Source organism: Malania oleifera, chromosome 4, assembly GCF_029873635.1.
Source record: "Malania oleifera isolate guangnan ecotype guangnan chromosome 4, ASM2987363v1, whole genome shotgun sequence".
Classification (NCBI taxonomy): domain Eukaryota; kingdom Viridiplantae; phylum Streptophyta; class Magnoliopsida; order Santalales; family Ximeniaceae; genus Malania; species Malania oleifera.
In genome coordinates, this window is record NC_080420.1 from 33,198,937 (window position 1) to 33,220,156 (window position 21,220).

At 34.4% G+C, this 21,220-nt stretch overlaps 1 protein-coding gene across 4 annotated transcripts in view; it reads left to right on the forward strand.

The window, feature by feature from the left end:
* Positions 1 to 11,704, forward strand: part of LOC131154364 (protein PHYLLO, chloroplastic) — a 150,926-nt gene extending 139,222 nt beyond the window's left edge. For all 4 annotated transcript variants that reach the window (XM_058107076.1, XM_058107077.1, XM_058107079.1 and 1 more), the window contains one exon: positions 11,225 to 11,704. In XM_058107076.1, coding sequence (XP_057963059.1) covers positions 11,225 to 11,474 — 250 coding nt within the window. In that variant the 3' untranslated portion in view covers positions 11,475 to 11,704. The remainder of the gene's footprint in view (positions 1 to 11,224) is intronic.
* Positions 11,705 to 21,220: the final 9,516 nt, after the last annotated feature.

Genomic DNA, 21,220 nt, shown 5'->3' on the forward strand with positions numbered 1-21,220 from the left:
AAATATCATTTGATGAAATATCATCATCCAAGAATCTCAAACAATAGGATCAAGAACTGTGTTGTGCTCTTTTCTTGTAAAAAAGTTAGCTTCAGGAAACCTTAAAGGTATTTTAAAAAGTGGAGAAAAATGGAAAAATGGTGGAAAAAGTTTTTATTGATTGCAATCGATGAGTTCAAAGATGATTGGATTTCAAAATCGAATTGATTTTGAAAAAGAATGAAAAAGTAAGAAATTTGGTTCGCCATATTTCAGATGAGGTTTGACTTGATTGAAGAAGATGATTGGACTTTTAAATTGGTGTTTTTGAAAAGATGGATGTGATTGAATTTGATTGGTAACCAAATAAAAATAAAGCTTGATTTGGTTTGAAATCAAGGATTGACAGTAGTTGGAATTGAAATCTCTTGATTAAAATTAGGGATTGAATAATTGATATGAAAATTCATTGATTGGAGTCAGAGATTAGATTCAAATCCATGACTAAAATTAGGGTTAATGATGATTGATATGAAAATCCACTAGTAAGAATTGAGGATTAATGGTGATGAATATTTAAAATCCATGATTGAAATCCAGGGATTAAATGATGATTAACATGAAAATCTACTTATTGAAATTGGGGATTAATGGTGATGGAGATTTGAGATTCAAGATTGAAATCAGGGGTAATGACTATTGATATGAAATTCCACTAAGTGGAATCGAGAATTAATGGTGATGAAGATTTGGAATCCGTGATAAAAATCAGGGGTTGAATGATGGCTGATGTGAAAATCCACTAATTGAAATCAAGAATTACTAGTGATGGAGATTTGGAATCCATAATTGAGTTCAATAATTTAATGCTGGTTGGGAGTAAATCCCCTAATGGAAGTCAGTGATTTGATGTTGATTGGGAGTAAATCCATTGATTGAAAAATCTATTTTCAGTGGTCATTGGGAGGGATCTTTGATTTGTAAATCAATCAATAAGATGGATTGAAAAAGAAGATATTTGATTGGGTATGGGATCCAAAAATGGAATGATTTCTTTGAAATGAAAATCTTTGACAAATGCGGAAATTTTTGAAAAACGCTATAATGGTTTCATCATCGACCTGAAAAATAAACAATTCAAAATCAAATTGAAAAAGTCTTTTTGAAAAGGTGGCATTTTGAAAAATGGAAATAGAATTCCGAGTTTGCCCTTCACATTTCACCTGTGGTGCAAGCACCTGCTCTTATTCACCCATGTAGGCTTAAGGGAGAGTACTCGTACTGTGCCTAGAGAGGGAAAAATAAAGGCACGATATGTGGGGGGATTCTCTCTTCCACCCCATCATAAGGGATGATATCACACAGGTTAAGCATGGAGGTACCTAATTTCTACGTTAGCCCTAAAATACAAATTTAATGACAACCAATTTTCATGAATAAGACAATTAAGAATGTAAATTGAGATATTAAACTCACAAATTAATCCACATTAAATGCAAGTTAGAAGGTGCTTCCAAAATAAACCGTGTCATCTCTAACCCCACTTTTTCCCTCTCTTTTATCGACCATTTTTATTTTGTATTTTTTTTTATTTTCAAAAATTATTTTTTGAAAAAGGAAATATTTTATTATATTACTAAATAAAAGGGTACACTATATAGTAATAATAGTAGATACAATAAATATTAAAATACTAATAATACGTAATAATAATACTTTCAAAAAGGACTTTATTTTATCAAAGAAATATAAGCTTGGGATGGCCTAGATGATTATAGTAGAGAAGAGAAATTGATGAATCCAGGTGGAACGTTCAAGCACACACAAGATCAATCCCTTTGTGCACCTCCTTTCTTCCAAGAATGCAGTGCATGCTCCTCTCTCCTTCATCCTTGCTTTCTCCCAATGACCTCTTAAGCATACGTTCAAGTGTGCTCGCTCTCTCTCTCTCTCCAGCGTCTCTCTCACACTCATTTTCGGATAACTCTCTCCAGCTTTTCAATGTGTCATCTCTCCTCCACTCTAGCCTCCTATTCATAGGCAACGGTTAGGGGATAAAATGTATTCCCAAGAGTACCCCTAGGAGCAAGGAAGATTTACCTCCTTGCCCCCTCAGGGCATTTGGGCATGCAAAGAAAGCTAAAATAAACCCAAAAATGCCAATCCAATTTGGAAAAGGCCTCAAAATCTCAAATTGAAGCTCTAAGAGGCTCCAAAAATGCAATTAAGGCTGGAACAAAAGCCAAAATGGGTCCCAAAGCTCCTTCTATGCTTGCTGAGCTCAGGAAAAAGGAAACCTGGTCAAAATGGGCATCAAAATGATACAATTTTTTTTATGGGCCTTCTTTTTTGAATATGTTGGGGCTTCTTCATGTTTTCGGAAGGGTTTCAGGGCTGAAGATTAATATGGGAAAGAGTGGTATCAGGGCTATGAATATGCCTATTAAGCATGTTTGGAAGTAATCATCGGAGGTAGGGTGCGCTGAGTTGGAATGGTCGTCGTCCTATTTAAGGGCTCCTTTGGGGGGGTAATCCTAGATCTATTGGCTTTTGGGATCCGGTTGTTGAGAGAGCGTCTAAGCGTTTAAATGGATGGAAGCATGCTTATTTTTCTTTGGGAGGCAGGATTACTCTAATTCAAGATTGTCTTTCTAGGATCCTGTTGTATTTTCCTTCTATTTTCAAAATTCCTATGGGAATTGCTAGCAAGATTGAGAAAATTATGAGAGATTTTCTGCGATCAGGGGTAAGGGGCTGTAGGGACCATTTGGTGAGATGGAAGTTCATTTGTAGGTCCAAATGGGAGCACTATATGGATCTTGGAAGTTTGGTGTCAAAAACATGGTTCAATTGGCCAAATGGCTTTGGCAGTTCCCGTTGGAGGATTCTTCCTTGCAACATAAAGTTGTTAAAAGCAAGTTTTGATTTGATGAGAATGGATGGGACAAAATTTTGGGTTCTAGATGCTCTTTGAAAAATTTGTGGAAAGCTATTTCTTAGATTTATCCTCTTTATTCCCCATGCTAAATTTTTGTTGGTAGGGGTTGTAATATCCATTGTTAGAAAGACCTTTGGTTAGGGAATGTTGTTTTTTCCACCTCTTTTCCTCACCTCTTTTGCCTGAGCTTAGGGTAGAATGATTTCATTTCTTCTTTTATTGTTGATCTGGTTGGTCCTTTATCTTCTTGGGATTTTCATGTTAGGAGATCCTTGAATTATAGGGAAACGGAAGAATCATCCTCCTTGTTAGTCTTGTTGAATAGGTGTTGGGTAACTTTGAAGGGTGATTGTGGATCTTGGTCTTTGGATCCCTCGTGGTTTTATTCTTGCAAATCTTTTTGTGAGTTCTTGACTGGCTCTGATTTTTCCTTTTTTCTCTACAAAACTATTTGGAAGGCCAAAGTTCCCCCCTAGGATCAAAGCTTTTCTCTAGTTGGTTCTGTATAATGAGATCAACACTAATAACTTGTTGCAGATTGGGAAGCCTTTAAAGCCTCTCTCTCCAGACGCGTGTGCTTTTTTTCAATTGCTCAAAATTTGCTCTACGTCTTTTCTTGCACACTGATTTTGCATAGAGTTTGGAACAATCTATTCAGTTATTTTGAAGATGTTAAAATCTCAAGTATCATTGTAAATAATAAACAAATTAGGAAAGCGGGTAAATGTGAGGGATTTGATATTATTTGGTAAGGGGATTGTTTCCTTTTTTAGAATAAGTGATTGTATTATATAAGATTGGAATGTACATATGAAAAAATTAATTCAATGTAATTCAAGGCTTCTGCTTACATGGTATCAGAGCTAGGGTTTCTTAACCTTAGCTAACAATGGCCAACAGCACCAGCAAAGGGGCAACCTCATCTGGAAAATCTGACAGGGATTCCGAGGTTACATCTGCTGGGGGTTTGAATAGGCTAGACGATACAACCTTTCCACTCTCAATGGAGAAATTGAACGGGAAAAATTTTCGAGAATGAGCTCAATCCATAAAGTTGGTGATTGAAGGAAAAGGGAAACTAGGTTACCTTACTGGAGAAAGGAGGAAACCCGACCCTATTGATGTTGTTGCCTTGCAAACATGGAGATCCGAAAACTCCATGATCACGGCTTGGCTCGTTAACTTGATGAAGCTAGCGATTGGTAAAATATACTTCTTCTTACCCATGGCAAAGGATGTCTAGGACGCCGTTCGCGAAACCTACTCTAATGTTGAGAGCTATTCACAAATATTTGACATTAAATCTCGATTGTGGTAGATGAGGCAAGGTGATAGGGAAGTCACGGAGTATTTCTTGGAGATGACCCATCTTTGGTAGGAGCTTGATCTGAGCATCGGCAAGGAGTGGGAGTGCTTCGGCGACAGCACACGATACCGAAGGAGGCTCGAAAACGAAAGGGTCTTTCAGTTTCTTGCCGGCCTCAACCGAGATCTGGACCACGTGAGGGGACGCATCCTTGGCCGGCGACCTCTTCCTTCAACCCGAGAGGTCTTCGCAGAAGTTAGAAGGGAGGAGAGTAGGATGCGTGTGATGCTGAGGCCCCAAAGTGATCGGGTCGGGTTGGACCTATCCGTATCCGCCCCAAATTCAAATGGGAACACTAATAAGCCTGATGTCTTGGTCCTTGTATCAAAAGGCCCGGGGGGATCCAGTCAACGACCACAAAAAGGTAAATTATGGTGTAAACATTGCCGCAAAACAGGTCATTCAAAAGATAACTACTGGGAGATTCATGGAAAACCAGCAGATTGGAAGCCGAGACAATACCAAAAAAATCATGGGTACCAGGCTAGCACTGACGGGTCAACTGAAGAATTACAAGGAGAAAAAACCAATAATACCTCCCCAAGTAGTGCATTCAATCCTCAGCAGTTAGATCAGCTGTATAAAATGATTTCGTCAATTCAAACATCGGGTCAGTCTTCCTCTGGTTCCCTAGCTCACCGAGGTAATTATTTGTCAGCCTTAAATACTACATCCTTTTACAAATCTCCATGGATAATTGACTCGAGTGCATCTGATCATATGACTGGTTCTTATCAATTGTTTTCATCCTACTCACCATATGTTGGGAATTTGAGAGTAAAAATTGCAGATGGCTCCCTCTCACCAGTTGTCGGTAAAGGAAGTATTCGCATATCTGACTCTGTAACTTTAAAATTTGTCCTACATGTTCCCAAGTTATCTTGCAACCTATTATCCATCAGCCAGTTAACAAAAGACTCAAATTGTTCTGCTAAATTTGTTTCATCTCATTGTGTTTTTCAGGACCTATCATCGGGGAAGACGATTGGCACTGCTAAGGCATATGATGGATTCTACTACTTTGAGGCAAGCTTGAGTGAACTATGTAATACTCCAATTTGTGATTTTGCATCTATTTCTAGAGATAGTGAACTTTTGTTATGGCACTCAAGGATGGGTCATCCCAATTTCCAATATTTAAAACGTTTGTTTCCTTCTATTTGTTCAAATAAAATGTCTTCTGAGTTTCAATGTGAAGTGTGTGAGCTTGCAAAACACCACCGTACTCCTTTCCCATCATCCATATACAAACCATCTCGCCCATTTACTATGATTCACAGTGATTTGTGGGGTCCCTCACATTCCCTCAATCACACCAATACAAAATGGTTCGTTACTTTTATTGATGACCATACTCGTCTTTGTTGGGTTTACTTGCTGAAAGACAAAACTGAAGTCCGCTCCATTTTTATCAGTTTTCATTCCATGATTCATACACAGTTCCAGACTCATATTCAAATTTTACGTATTGATAATGGTACGGAATATTGTAATACTATTATGGGAACTTATCTTCAAGAAAATGGGATTGTTCATCAGAGTTCTTGTGTGGATACCCCTCAACAAAATGGGGTTGCTGATCAAAAAAATAAACATATACTTGAAGTAGCCCTGGCATTAATGTTCACTACTAACATGAAAAATTATTTTTGAGGAGATGTCATCTTAACAGCTACACATCTCATTAATCGAATGCCAAGTCGAGTACTTTCCTATGCCACCCCTCTTTAGAAATTCCAGAAACACTTTCCTACCTCTCGACTCCCCTCCAGTCTCCCACTGAAAATCTTTGGTTGTACTGCTTTTGTTCATGTTCATGCACACCACTGAGATAAATTGGATCCCCGTGCCATTAAATATGTCTTCCTTGGTTATTCCCCTACCCAGAAAGGCTACAAATGCTATGATCCTATCTCAAAAAGGTTGTTTGTTAGTCTTGATGTTACTTTCTTTGAAACCATTCCTTATTTCCCAAGCCCTCTCTTCAAGGGGAGAAATGGAGTGAAGATCGGTTCTTTGACTTCTTTACTACTGAATCCGTGTCATTTGAACTCGTACCACCTATTGAGCCTCCCATTGCTTCATTCCCTAACCCATCTATTAAGTCTTCCATTGCGTCACTTCCTGACCTTCCAAACACAATAGAACACTTAACCTCAGGGGGAGATACAAGAAAGTAAAACAACGCAAACATACTTGTTTACTCAAGAAAGACGAACACAGAGAACGGGGAGAATCTCATACCTGAGGCACCAAGAGCATTGGAACCGGTGATGGCTCCGAATAACCATAAGTCCACGCCCAATCCTAATCTGGTAATTGAGCTTTCTTTTGATAATCCTGTACCTGATGATATCAATTTACCTATTGCAATCAGAAAACAAACCAGGTCATGTACTCAATACCCCTGGTCTAAATACATGTCTTATAAAAGCTTGTTTACAGGATATCATGCCTTTGTCTCTAACCTTGACAGGATGAGAATTCCAAAGAACATTTAGGAAACTCTAGAAATACCTAAATGGAGAGAGGCAGTCATGGAAGAAATGCGGGCCCTAGAAAAAAATGGAACTTGGGAGTTGATAAATTTGCTGAGAGGGAAGAAGCCAGTGGGTTGTAAATGGGTCTTCACAATGAAATATAAATCTGATGGGATAGTTTGAAAGACATAAAGCCAGACTTGTTGCAAAAGGATTTACACAAACTTACGGCATTAACTATACAGAGACATTTGCACCAGTGACAAACTTAAATACAGTTCGGGTCCTCTTGTCCTTAGCAGCCAACCTAGATTGGCCACTACAACAACTTGATATTAAGAATGCATTTTTAAATGGTGAGTTAGAAGAAGAAGTATACATGACTATACCACTAGGAGTCAGTGGGAAAGGTGAAGAAAATAGAGTGTGTAAACTCAAGAAGTCCTTGTATGGACTCAAATAATCTCCTAAAGCATGGTTCGACAGATTTGAAAAAGTAATAAAGAATCAAGGTTATCGACAAGGGCAATCAGATCACACCCTATTCTTCCAACAGTCTGAAAGAGGTAAGAGAACAATTCTAATAGTATATGTTGATGATATAATCCTTACTGGTGATGATACAGTAGAGGTGGAGAGATTGAAGAAACTTCTGGCTGTTGAATTTGAAGTTAAAGACTTGGGACAAATGCGGTATTTTTGGGCATGAAGTTGCGAGAACAAGAAAGGAATTAGTGTTTCTCAGCGAAAGTATGTTACTAATCTACTGATTGAAACTGGCATACTTGGATGCAAACCCAGCGAAACCCCGATTAAAGCAGTAAAGAGGGTTGAAAGCTGTGGAATACCAGTTGAAAAGGAAAGGTATCAAAGATTGGTTGGCAAGCTAATCTACCTATCACATGCTAGACCAGATATTGCATTTGTAGTCAGTGTAGTAAGTCAACACATGCATTCACCAAAAGAAGCCCACTTAGATGTCGTGTACAAGATCCTTCGATATTTCAAGGGATCCTCGGGAAGAGGACTCTTCTTCAAGAAATGTGAAAGCAAGGAAGTAGAGATCTTTACAAATGCAGATTGGGCAGGATCAGTGGAAGATAAAAGGTCCACCACAAGTTATTGCACATTCGTCTGGGGAAATCTAGTAACTTGGAAAAGCAAAAAATAGAATGCAGTGGCTCGTAGTAGCGCTGAAGCTGAATTCAGGGCAGTTGCTCAAGGGATATGTGAAGGACTGTGGTTACAGAAACTCTTGGAAGAATTACAGGTCTCAGTGAAATTTCCTATCAAACTCTATTGTGACAATGAGGCAGCTATCAACATCTCTCTCAATCCAGTTCAACATGATAGGACTAAGCATGTGGAAGTGGACAGACACTTTATCAAAGAGAAAATTGAAGAAGGAATTATCTATATGACTTATGTACCTACCAAGGAACAAACTGTAGATATCTTCACTAAAGGGTTGGGATGACAGAACTTTGATGATCTCATTAGCAAGTTGGAGACGATTAATATTTATGATCCAACTTGAGGGGGAGTGTTAAAATCCCAAGTATCATTGTAAATAATAAACAAATTAGGAAAGTGGGTAAATGTGGGGGATTTGATATTATTCGATAAGGGGATTGTTTCCTTGTTTAGAATAGGTGATTGTATTATATAAGATTGGGATGTACATATGAAAAAATTAATTCAATGCAATTCAAGGCTTCCACTTACAGAAGAAAATCGGGTTTGTCTAGAGACAGTGGAGGAGTTTTTGGCAATTTCTTTTGTTGGTTTTGGTTGTAAAAAGGGAAGAACTATGTTATGGAACTGTGCTTTATTTGCAGCATTTTGGGGTTTGTGGAAGGAACGCAACGCACATATATTCTTAGAGAAGAAGGTATCATTTCTGTTGGTGTGGGAGAAGATCCATTATTTGGCTTCTCTTTGTGTGTGGGTAATGGAAACTTCAAGGGAATGTGCTTTTTGGATATTAAGTGCTATTGGCATTCTTCGTTGACTTATTAGGACATGCTGATTTTCCTGTATTGTTTTTGTGCCCCTAGGTTTTTCCTTTTTTTGTTTTTTTAGATTTTTTTGTTTTGTTGTTTTTTTTTTTTTTTTTTTTTTTTTTTTTTTTTTTTTTTTTTTTGTGTTTACTGTGGGGTTTCCCAGAGTTAGATGGGAGATGTCTCTTCTCCTAATCTATCAATGAATTCCTTTTGCTATCAAAAAAAAAAAAAAAAAACATGCAACCTATTTACAACTTGTCACCTGTGATGCTCTTCACCTTCTCAATCTAAAACCTTGGCGTGTTTATCTCATGGTTTACATTCAGATGTTCATATGGTTTGCCTTTAAAACGTGCAAAATGACCCTTTATTCTGCCCATTTGCTGTAGAACCTTATTAAAAAAGTTACTAATATCTTTGTTATTAAAAACTTTTGACTAGTAATCATTAATCAATAACCATTCTGGGCCTAACAGCTTGAGCTACTTGGTTAATTGGTTTTTTCCCATGTTAAATCACCACTTTACCTAAAGCTTGGGTTGTTAGATAGTGAGCCAACAGTGCATATCAAGTTATCCAACACTTCTGAAGAGAAACTCCAAAAGGTCACAATTGAGCAAGATTAAAGCAAATTATTTTTCATTATGATATATGGATTTCATTTTCTATTTTCAGCATTCAGGGATTTGCTATTATGTTTCATTAATCAGGGATTTGCTGTTATTACCTGGAGATTGTTTCCTTATGAGATTTGATATTATTTCCTAAAGATTGTTCACTTATTTAGTATTAGGAGAAAGTCATATGAAGGGTTGATGTGTAATTGTGAGAGGCAGATTGAAAATTAAGCCCTAAATTGAGTCTGTCTTTGTTTTTTTTTTTTTTTTTTTATTTTTTTCTCTCTTTGTTTCTCCCATTTATTTTCTGTTACATTCTTTTAATTTTTCTCTTAATTTTCTATCATTTTCTTGCTGAATTTTCTGCTGCCAATCAGTCCTACATCACTTCTCAGCTCATGTGATCTTTCAGGGATAAAAGAGGCAAACAAATCAGACTTGTAAACTTGTACAAACACAATCATTACAAAATGCACATGCTATAATAATTTTATTTTTATTAAAATATTTTAAATTTATATTACTTGTTACTTTTATTATTTTAATCATATTTATTTTATTATAACTTTAATTTACATTACTTTTCATATTTATTTTTACTATAATCTTAATTTATATTACTTTGTACTTTTATTATTTTAATCATATTTTTTAATTGTATTTGATTCAAAAACAAAAATGAGTGTTTTTTTAATAAAAATTTTAATTTGTATTAGTTCTAAAATATTAACCAAACTAGTTGCTAGTTTTAGGATTTTAATTTATGTTTATTTTTCATTTTCGTTTCTGGTTTTTCATTTTCATAATTTTTGATAGTGATACTAAACAGCACCTTAAAAGCTTATTCATTTTTTTTTAATTGTAACCATATATAATGGCTCTGTAGCAGAGATTAAGCAGTGTTTCATGAATCTCTTCAACTCTTTCACTTTTCATAAGTTGCCTCTGATGGCTGTTACAATCCTATGAAACTCAATTCTGCATGGATATGAATTTCCAGTGTTTTACTCCTTGCTTATGCCTAATGTACGCCTAGTGTGTGCTCTCTAATTGAACGGCTATAAATTCATCCCATGTCAAAATCTGACAAGCCCATCAATACTGCTCACATCTGGACATCATCATAAAATGCATAGACTAACTCATTCTTAATTGTCAGGCCAGAAATATGGTCGTTAGGAGACAGTAATTGGCTGTCACCAACAGAGAGAATATTTGACTCATGCTTTCCAGATAAATCAAGAATTAATCAATTAGTTCCATTACAAAATCCCTTAAGGTTTTTTGCTGATTTTGCGCTGAGCAAGGTGACTGCCTTATCAAACCACATCTGGCATTGAAACATACTGTAATGTTTTTACTTTATTGTTTACTTTATGCTTCTAATATTGTGAGGTCCACTTATATAGATTCAAAAAGAAGCTTTGACACGACCATTGGCAGTATGAGTCTGTCAGAATGCAGAGTTCTGATGTTCATCCATGGAAACCTAGTTTGACAGGTTCTGAACTGCTTGGTTGAATTGTTTAATGAAAAGTCAATAATTAATTTTGTTGGTCAAGCGTTGATATTTGGCTGTTGCCAAATGGGAAGCTGTAAGGACACTCCCGAAAGAGTTCAGATATCTTAGAAATGCCTGGTTCCAGATAATGAGCTTAGACCTTATGAGATGAATCATGGTCCTGCTTAGGAACCATCGACTGGCTTTTTACCAGAGGCTGGTATTCTGAAGTGTTTCTCATGCAAACGTGCATTCTTGCTAGAACTTTGGGTGTTCAAGCATACTATAATTTTTAAATCCAATTTTACTGATAGTATTTTTCCTCATATTTGCATTATAGGCCAATGTGGGAAGACTTGAAGCAATGCCAACTGCCCCTTATGATTATCGTTGGAGAGAGAGATTGGAAGTTCAAGAGAATTGCTCAGGCAATGTGCCACGAAATTGGCTATGGTACAAAAAGCACAGATGACCTGGGGCAGAAGCTTTATGAAATGGTTGAAGTTCCCAACTGTGGGCATGCCGTTCATCTAGAGAACCCTCTTCATGTTATCAGCACATTGAGAAAATTTTTTATGAGACTGAATTGAGATTCAATGCCAAATCAAAATATATTTTAAGGTAGTGTCAAATTCCAGTACCCAAATAAATGTGGAATGAAATGTTACAAATATCATATATGTGGCATCTCATTGATGGGAATGTTGATAGATGCTGCAAAATAGATGCCCCCCTGATTGAAACATATGTTACCACAAAAACATGACATTGTCTTTCTAAACACAATTTCTTCAAAAATATAATGTCTTTCATTCTTTTATTTTCTAAGAATCACCGACTCCACTTCTAGAAAATTATCTTTTCTATTTTTTTAAGTCTTTGTACAACATTAGAAAGAGGATTAATCTACATTTAATTAGTATTTTCTTGATTGCTACCATCTATAGGTAAACAATTTTAAGTGTTTTATGTAAAATCAAGAAGTCACGGTGACTCCCAAGAATAGGACGTATAGTATAAGTTAACACTCTTGTACCTTGTGCACCTCTTGTAAAGTAAATTGGTTGAAGAGTTGTAGATGTAGATGAAGCAACATTTTTCCAAAGTTGGCATGTAAAGGTTTAAAATGACCTACGTTAGGCCAACTAATATTCTTGAAGTCATTTTATAGAGCCTAGCATTAGACAGAGAACAAAAAGGCAAGCTCAGACATCTCATCAGCCCACAACATCTGTTTAAGATGAGAACCCACAACATCTATTTAAAATGAGAAGCCTCTTATAGGTCCTATGAAGACAAAGGTTCAGCATGATAGTAAGCATAGGAATGATGCGTGTACTAAAATGCATGGCTAACCAATCACCAATCAAAGGATGAGGTCACCTATGGTACATGGAGGCAACTCAGGGAAGATGAAGAAGAGGTTGTATTAGCTCAACAAATTGAGAGAACAACAAGGCAAGGAAAAATTAAAGCAGCAAAAGTGCTAGAAAAAACACCATAAGTGCTAAGAAAAACACTAAAAGTGCTAGATAAAGGGAAGAAGGTTGTTGCTCTGTTAGTATATCCCTACATACACCCTTTCCATTCATTAATAGCATATTAGATAAGCCACTACTAGTCAATTTCAAGTAGCCCATTGTTGTTGGGTAAATCAAGGATTACGTTTTTTTTATCAGTAAATGTAAATTTTATAGATCAATAAGGATATGTACAGCAACACTAAGCATACCTGAGAAAAGGGGGGCAATGCTCCCAAACAAGTAACAAAACATTACAATCAAGCTGGGCATACCCAGGGCCTCAAAGGAAGATATACAACTCAAAAATAGAAGTTACAACATGTTGAACAAAAACCACAATCAGACTACAAACTCCAACAAGCATTTACAAGCAGTCTACCAAACCCCAATCTTGAGCAAACAAAAGAAATCTGTCATACGCCAATCTGAATGTGTGAATATGAATCACTCTAAAGACACCTCAGGGGAAAGAGACTTCCCTTCAAATCTCTTTTTGTTCTTGTAGAGCCAGATGAAGTACACTGTTGCAGCCAAACTAACTCTCTTGGCCACAGCCTGAACACTAGTGCCTCTAACTTCTTTATGCATCCATTTAACAGCAGCTTTCAAGGTAGACATTAATCTATTCAACCCCAACCATCTTCGAACAAGGCTCCAAACAAAATTGGAAAACCTACACTTAAAAAATAAGTGATCAATAGTCTCATCACCCTCTGTACACAGCAGACACTGATTGTCAACTTGGTCTCTTTTTAGCTTATCACAAGTAGTTAGCTTCCCTTTTAAGCCTAGGCAAAGAATAAAAGCATGCTTAGGAGTACAACCACTCCTTTAGACTTCTTTATGAGGAGTGGTTTATGCCATAATACTTTACAACCTTTATTCCTCCAGTAGTTGTAAATCAGAGAAGCGCTTATTTGGTCATCCTTCACCCACTAACCCATCAAATTCACAGCATTCCATTGGCCCTTGCAATCCTATTTCATCCAATTTTTTATCTCCAAAATTTTCTTCATGAGTGGGGAAACTTCATTCTTTGAAAGAGCTTCCCATATATCCCCACCCCTCAAATAGACATGATTCACCCACTTAACCCATAAAGACTCCTTCTTCCTATGGATGTCCCCTAGGGTTCTAGTAAGGAGGACCTTATTCTAAGCAGCAATGTCAAAAACACCCAAGCCACCTTCACCCTTGGGCATACACACCTCTTTCCAAGTCACCAAAGGCTTTCTTCTGCCTCCCCAAAGAAAGGATCTTCACAACTTCAAAAATCAAAAAAAAATAATCATTTTCCTTGTACATAAAGCTTTGACTTTTGTTTTGCTTTCTTAGTTTAGAAGAAAGCTAGAATCTCTAATTTACGTAAGTTTTTTTATTTCTTTAGATGACTTCTCTTATTTTAGAAAGTTTTGATTTATCTTTTTTAATTAAGGTAAAATTTGACTTTCAATTCCAGCAATACCTGCCTTTGAGACTTCTTTGAAATGATTTAAGGTAAGTTAATTTACATAAGATATTTTTATTATTTTAAATACCTTATTTCCTTTGTAAATATGTTCTTGTATAGTTGTTGTAGTGACCCAGAGAATTTATAATATTTAAATAATAAATGGAAGGGAGAAAAAAAAATTAAAAAGGCGGCAAGCAGGTCTTCGTCGACGAACGCGAAGGCATGTTGGGCTCGTCGATGAAGGTGTGGTTTGTTGACGAGAAAATACCGAGAGGGGATTTGGGTGATTCTGAATTTCGTCGACGAGGAGAGAGTTTGTCAATGAACTGTTTTCTTGACCTCGTCGATGAAGATCGGTGTATAAATGGGTAAAAACCTCATTTTTGGCCGAAATTTCATGCGCAGGCTCTCTTTCCTCCCTCCTCTTCGGCTCCCACCCCTTCTCTCTTAATTTCTAGGTCCGTTCTTCACCGGATCGACGATCCAAAGCCACCAAGACACTCCTAGGGAAGTTCTCTGCATATTTGCTGGAGCGGATCGTTGGTGGGGCTAGTTCAAAATTCATCCCAAATTCAGGGTAAGGCTTTTATTCAGTATTTGATCTTCCCTGTAATTGTAGGAAATGTAGTACGCGTAGAAATACTGAAGTTTAGTTCTGGGAAATATCATTTTCAGGGTGTTGAACGGGGAACCCAGCGGGTGTTGAGTTAATTGTTTTAGGGGCTCTTTCAGGAATCAGTTAAGGGGATAAACTAAACTAGACATTTTATGAAAATATATTTATAATCTTACAGCATCTGGTTTCAGGAAAATATATATATATATATATATATATATATGTTTTATGTTTGGGAAATACTGTTGAAAATGATGGTATGAATTTTAATAAAAGTCTAACATAATCAAATTTACTTACCTCTTACTTAATCTTGTACTACGATTACAACGAATATTTTTTAAAAATGAGATCGGAAAGAGTGGGTAAATGAGAATTTTAATTATAACAAAAATTCTACCTCCACCACTAATTCTTTCACTCACTAATCTTTCTCTTTCTTTGGAAATTTTTTTTGTGAAAAATAAATGTTGAAAGCTTCCTATTTATAGGAAAATTTTGGGAAAGAAAATTGAATTTATAAAAGTGTGAGGAGATTGGTGAAATTATAATTTTTTAAAATTAAGAAATGTGCATGGATGGATTAGGTATGGGATAGGGATGAAGGTCGCGTGAGAGAAATGGGAGTGCTTGCTGATACTCCCCTATAGTTAATTTTTAATTAATTACATAATTAATTTATTTATTTATTTTTTTTTTTATTTTTTTTAAATACCCCATAGAATATATCTGAAATTCTAAATTAAATAACTAAAAATTTGATTTCTGTATAACTAAATTGTTATCTGTATAACTGAAAGTCCTATATTCTATAAGCATGTAAATATCATGGCATTTCTGTTCATAAATTGTAACATGGTATTCATAGTTTGTATAGATGCGGTACTGTACTCTAATCAACTCAAGTCACACTAATAAATATTATCATAATCAGGTTCTGAAAATTGTATATATAATTTAAATAATAATTTGATAACAACCTATATTTTGTACTAAAATCTTAATGAAGTTTCCTAACATAGCATGTTTCTCTTACCTGACTACTGGAAGGCCCCTACTGGATATCGGTCCTACAACCGCAGGGTTTCTCACTCAACTCCCTGAAAACAACATTCACCAGAACAAAACATCATTATTTCTCTATCTACTTCATTTCCTACAACTGCTGGAAAGTCTAATTTCGAATAAAAGACCTTACCCTGATCCCACCAACGATCTGCCCCAATAAACTTGGAGAGAACTTCGCCACGAGAGTCGTGGTGGCCTCAGATCGTCGATCCGACGACTGACAGGGCCGAAATCGAAGAGAGATGGAGGAGAGACCGTAGAGAAAGAAGAGAGAGAGAGAGAGAGAGAGAGAGAGAGAGAGAGAGAGAGAGAGAGAGAGATTTTCTATTGAAAATCTTGCGTACAAATCCGAGGTTTACACTATTTATACTACGGCCTTCGTCGACGAGTCTAAGAAGCAATTCATCAACAAAATTCAGAATCGCCCAAAACATCATCTCAATATCTTCTCGTCGATGAAACATGCCCTCGTTGACGAGACCCTCTTGTACCCTCGTCAATGAATCTCATGTGTTCGTCAACGAGACTATGAGAAAGTTCATTGGGTTATTACATCCGAAGTGTAACATCGTCGACGAATGCGAAGCGTTCATTGACGAAGTCTGCTGCCTCCTCCTGTTTCTGTTTCCATTTTCCTCCCTCTTTATTATTTAAATATCATTATTCTTCGAGTTGTTATATAGGATACCTATATTATTATTATTATTATTATTATTATTATTATTATTATTATTATTATTATTATTTTACCATGTATTTTTTCAAATTATGTCTGTCAAAATACTATTTTATGTATATGTACTTATTTACGTGTACAAACAGTGTCTATCCTATTTATCTTATGAAATTCCATTTTGACCAGACCGACCTCTAAGGAGCGACTGAGCCACAATGGTTTCTGAGCACTAGTTAGGATAAGGTCTTTCTTATGCATCAAACATAAAATCAAGGATTTTACAGAAAAACACTTTTGTATTGATATTAACTTAATGACCATTTTTATTATTTTATTATTATTATTATGTTTTAATCGTATATATATTTTTTGGTCATCATAGAGGGGGTATATATATAGAGTTTGAAAAATTTTTGACCATTGGGGACACGCTGGGTATTATTAGAAAAGTTTAATTAAATTTTAAACTCATTTTAGTATTTAAAAATACCCCAACCCAAGAGGTTCGATCAACCACTTTTAAGGTTCGGTCGATCGGGGTGCTCAATTCGGTTGACCAAGAAGAATTTGAACTACGAGTTCGGTCAATCATTCATAAGGCGATTTCTGAACCTCCGAAGTTCAGTCGACCAGACATGAGCTCAGTTGACCAAACATGGGTGTTCGGTCGACTAGGTCAATTTTCTACTGAAGGTTCAATCGATTAGGGCGTTGAAATCTCCCCACGTGTCAATTCGGTCGGCAAAAGTGTTGCCACTCATTTTGTGATCGATCGACCGAAGGGTCAACTTGTTGGCCTAGTGGGGGTTCAGTCGACCAAAGATCTCAATGTAACTAAGTTCGATCGACTGAACATGTCATCCTTGGGCATTTCTATCTTTTTTCCTTTGTTAAATTGTCTCTATTTATATGATGTTTACTTTCAAGATTATGGGGGACATTTTTATGAAATATTTAGGGTTCTAAAGACAATTTATGGTTTTTGTGAGTTAACCCTAAAAATCTGGCATCGGTCGATCAATCCCTAAGGTCATTTGGTTCCCTATGGTCAATCTACGGTTATCTAAACATTTAAAACACATCATGCAAGATATATGCATTATTACAAACTAAATATAAAAATAAATGCATATACAAGTAAAAATAAATGTCTTCTTTATTTTCTTTACTCTTAAATCTTCATGAAAAACGTCAGGAGAGTTTGAGCTTTATGTTTTTGCTGACATCTATTTTTCGATATCTTATGTTCATGCTAAAATGAAAACATGTTCACACACTAAATGGACACATAAGATACTAGTATTTTATCAGCATCAAAACAAGGATCGGACTCAAAAAATTAACATCAAAATCAAAATATTTCTATATTATACTCAAATAATTTCGTATGCTATGTTTACTTTAATGATTCTCTTCTATGCTTTTTCTAATTAAAATGTTCCATAAAACCTCCTTATAATTTTGTAATTTATTTTAAAAATTGATAATATAGTAGAATTAATATTTTTTTTATAATCCCTATTAATAACTGAATTAATAATTTTGGTAATCATTAATAATTGTTTATATTTCTTGTAATTTGAATTTTAATTTGGTTTTAAAAATACAATTAATAATGATTTAATATTTCATAGAGGTTGAATTAATAATTTTTATAACCATATTAATAAATGAATTAATTTATAAGAAAATAAATAAAGTGATTAATATCTTGAACACTCCCCATAAATAAAATAATTAGCATTTTAAAACTTCCACAAGTTTATAATTTACTTTTTTTAACTTCTAATTAAATTAATATTTTATTAAATACTAATTAACATTATTTGCATAATTCAAGTACAACATGAACTTTAAAACACACACACACACACACTCACATACACAAAATATATAACAATGAAATTAGGTAAGTATAAATTACAAAAATTTGACATCATCAATTTTATATCTCAAACATTTAAATTTGACTATTATATAGAGATATTATAAAGTAATAACTTTTGTTGAGTTCATTTAACAATTTAACCCTAGAATATAGTCATATATTTTGTTGGCCCGGTTGAATGTCTAGAAGGGGGGTGAATAAACTTTCTTCACGGATGTGCTAACTTTCTACAACCACAAAAATCTTACCAAGAGCAAGTGTATAAAGTCACAGTGTAAAGATGCAGGAAATCACAATAATAATATAAATGAGATATGAGAGAAGAAAAGCTGAACACAAAGATATTTATGTGATTCGACACCCCGCCTACGTCCACGCCTTGAGACCAACTCAAGGATTCCCAAAATCCACTATAATCCTCCTTCGGGCGGAGAAGCCAATACGCAGCAGCTCACAAAGAACTTCAACAAGGTGCTCACTTAGAGACACCCAATAATAGCTCACAAAGAGCATTTCTTTACAAGAAGTAGATGAGAAATAAATGTAAACTTGAATACTCCCTTTGAGTTGACTACAACAATAAAATCCTTACTCAATGTCCTCTTGTCAATAGAGTAGAAGCAAGACTAAGAGCAGCAAGAAGAGGGCAAGTGAGTGTATGAGCAAACCCTAGAAATAACAACACCAATGAATGATCTTCTTACAATATCAACTTTTTTAGGTAAGGAATAAATGCTATTTACTCCTATTTAAACGCCAAATGGGCAAAAGCAAAGCTGGAGAGCTGTTCGGCATTTATGAATATGAGATAAGGATCAAACTAGCCGTTCTGCAGCATTTAATGTTCGCTACTGCCCGACATTCGTCGACTAAGCCAGAACTTCGTCGACGAGCTCTTTAGTAAATTCGTCGACGAAGCCTTGTGTTCGTCAACGAGTTGCTAGTTCTGAATTCAGGTATCTCTCAGTATATTTTCGTCGACGAGAACCTTGCGTTCGTCGACGAGTTCTTTATTCCATTCGTCGACGATGCCCTGTGTTCATCGACGAGTTATGGCTCTGAATTCAGATGGCTCTCGGTATCTTTTCGTCGACGAGAATCCTGTGTTCGTCGACAAAGTTTGTGTTACACTCGTTGACAAAGTCTTGTGTTCATCGACGAGTTCCTTTTTACAATTTGTTCTTTTAAGTTTAAGGAAGGTGCTTGTCCGTTTGGGGGTTTCTTTTCACACTTTTAAATAACTTTACTTGTATTTGTTGTGTGTGTGTGTGATACGTCCATTTCTTGCTCTTAATTTTAAGTTTTACTCTATAGACAAGATATTTACAAGATGGTCTCTCTCTCATTCTCACACTCATTCTTCAGATAACTTGTATATTGTGTATCGTCCATGAATGCGTTGAGAGGCTTATGCTTTTGGTAATGGCATGAGTTGCTTTGACTGTTTGTTGGTTCAGATACTGTTCTGTATAGCTCAACATGACTTAGAAAGAAACGTTAATAACCTTAAGAACTGCTAATAGGTTGTTGTCATCAAAACACGGTAGGAATGAAAGACTCTTAACTATTTAGTCTAACATATTTTTTTTATAATCTCCATTAATAACTAAATTAGTGATTATAGTAATCATAAATGAATTAATTAATTTTTAATTTAAATTTGTAAGTTAATTTTTAACTGCTATTAATAATGAATTCACAATTTATTAGTGATTGAATTAATTATTTCTAACCCTTACTAATAAATTAATGAATTTATAAGACAATAGATAAAAAAGATTAATATTTTAAAAACTCTCGATATTTTGAAACCTCTTCGTAAATTTATAATTTATTTTTTGTAAGTAATTTAGTGTTTTATTAATTACTAATTGACATCCATTGCATAAATTAAAAACAGCATAAACTTTCAAAAACCTAAAATTCAACAATGAGTTTACATAGTTAAATATAAATTACAAAATATTGGCATGATCCTTTTTATATCTCAAGCATTTAATAAATTTAATTATAATATAGGGATATTACACATTACAATAAAATAATTTTAATAGGCTTTGCTTAATTTAACGATCCTTCTCAACCCTTATCTGATGGAACCGTTGCATAAAATTTTCATATAATTTTTTAATTTACTTCTTAAATCAATAATATAATAACTCAACTAATAATTTTAGTAATCATTGATAAATGTACTAATTTTTAGTCTGCATTTTAATTTTTAAACTGATATCAATAATGAATTAATAATTTAATTATAATTAAATCAATTATTACCACAAATCTTCCATAAATAAAATGAGCATTAATTTCACTATAACTTCCCTATGAATTTATAATTTAGTTTTGTAACCATAGATAGAAATTGAATATTATTTTTTGTAACTGATAATAATAATTAAATTACTCTATTTAATATAAAATATAATAAATAATATTTTAAATCACAACTTTAATTAATTGATTACTACTAAAAATGTTTGTATAATTTTGTATTGAAATTTTTTAATTGATAGTATTTATGGTAATATTTTTTGTAATCGCTATTAATAAACAAGTTAAAAATAAAAATAAAAATATTATAATGACTCGTAAAAACTTATTTAAGTTACAATAAATAAATTATTAAATAATAATTTATTAATATAATATATAAATAAATATTATTAGAATCACTGCATAACTATTTTACATATTTACATTTTAATTTTAACTTATAATTTTTTAAAATTTGTGCATAGCAAGAAATCTATTCTACTCACCAAAACTGTAAAAATTTTAAAAAAAATAAAGATAAACCCAAATTATCGGTCATATATTTTCTCACTCATATTAAATAAAATCAAACACAAATTAATGCAATATTCTTTGAATTTCCTTCTCTTCTCTTTACATTTCTTTGCTTACAAACACCTCAGGATAAGAGAAATAATCACAAACATATTATTTGAAAAAACATAATGATTAAAACATTAAATTTTCATATTTCTCATTTAGAAAGTTAACCAACAAAAAATAACAATTAGAGTTAAAATTAATCAAAACACATAAAAAAATAAAAATAAATAAATATTAAATAAAATGAAACGAAAAGAAATCAAATAATACTACA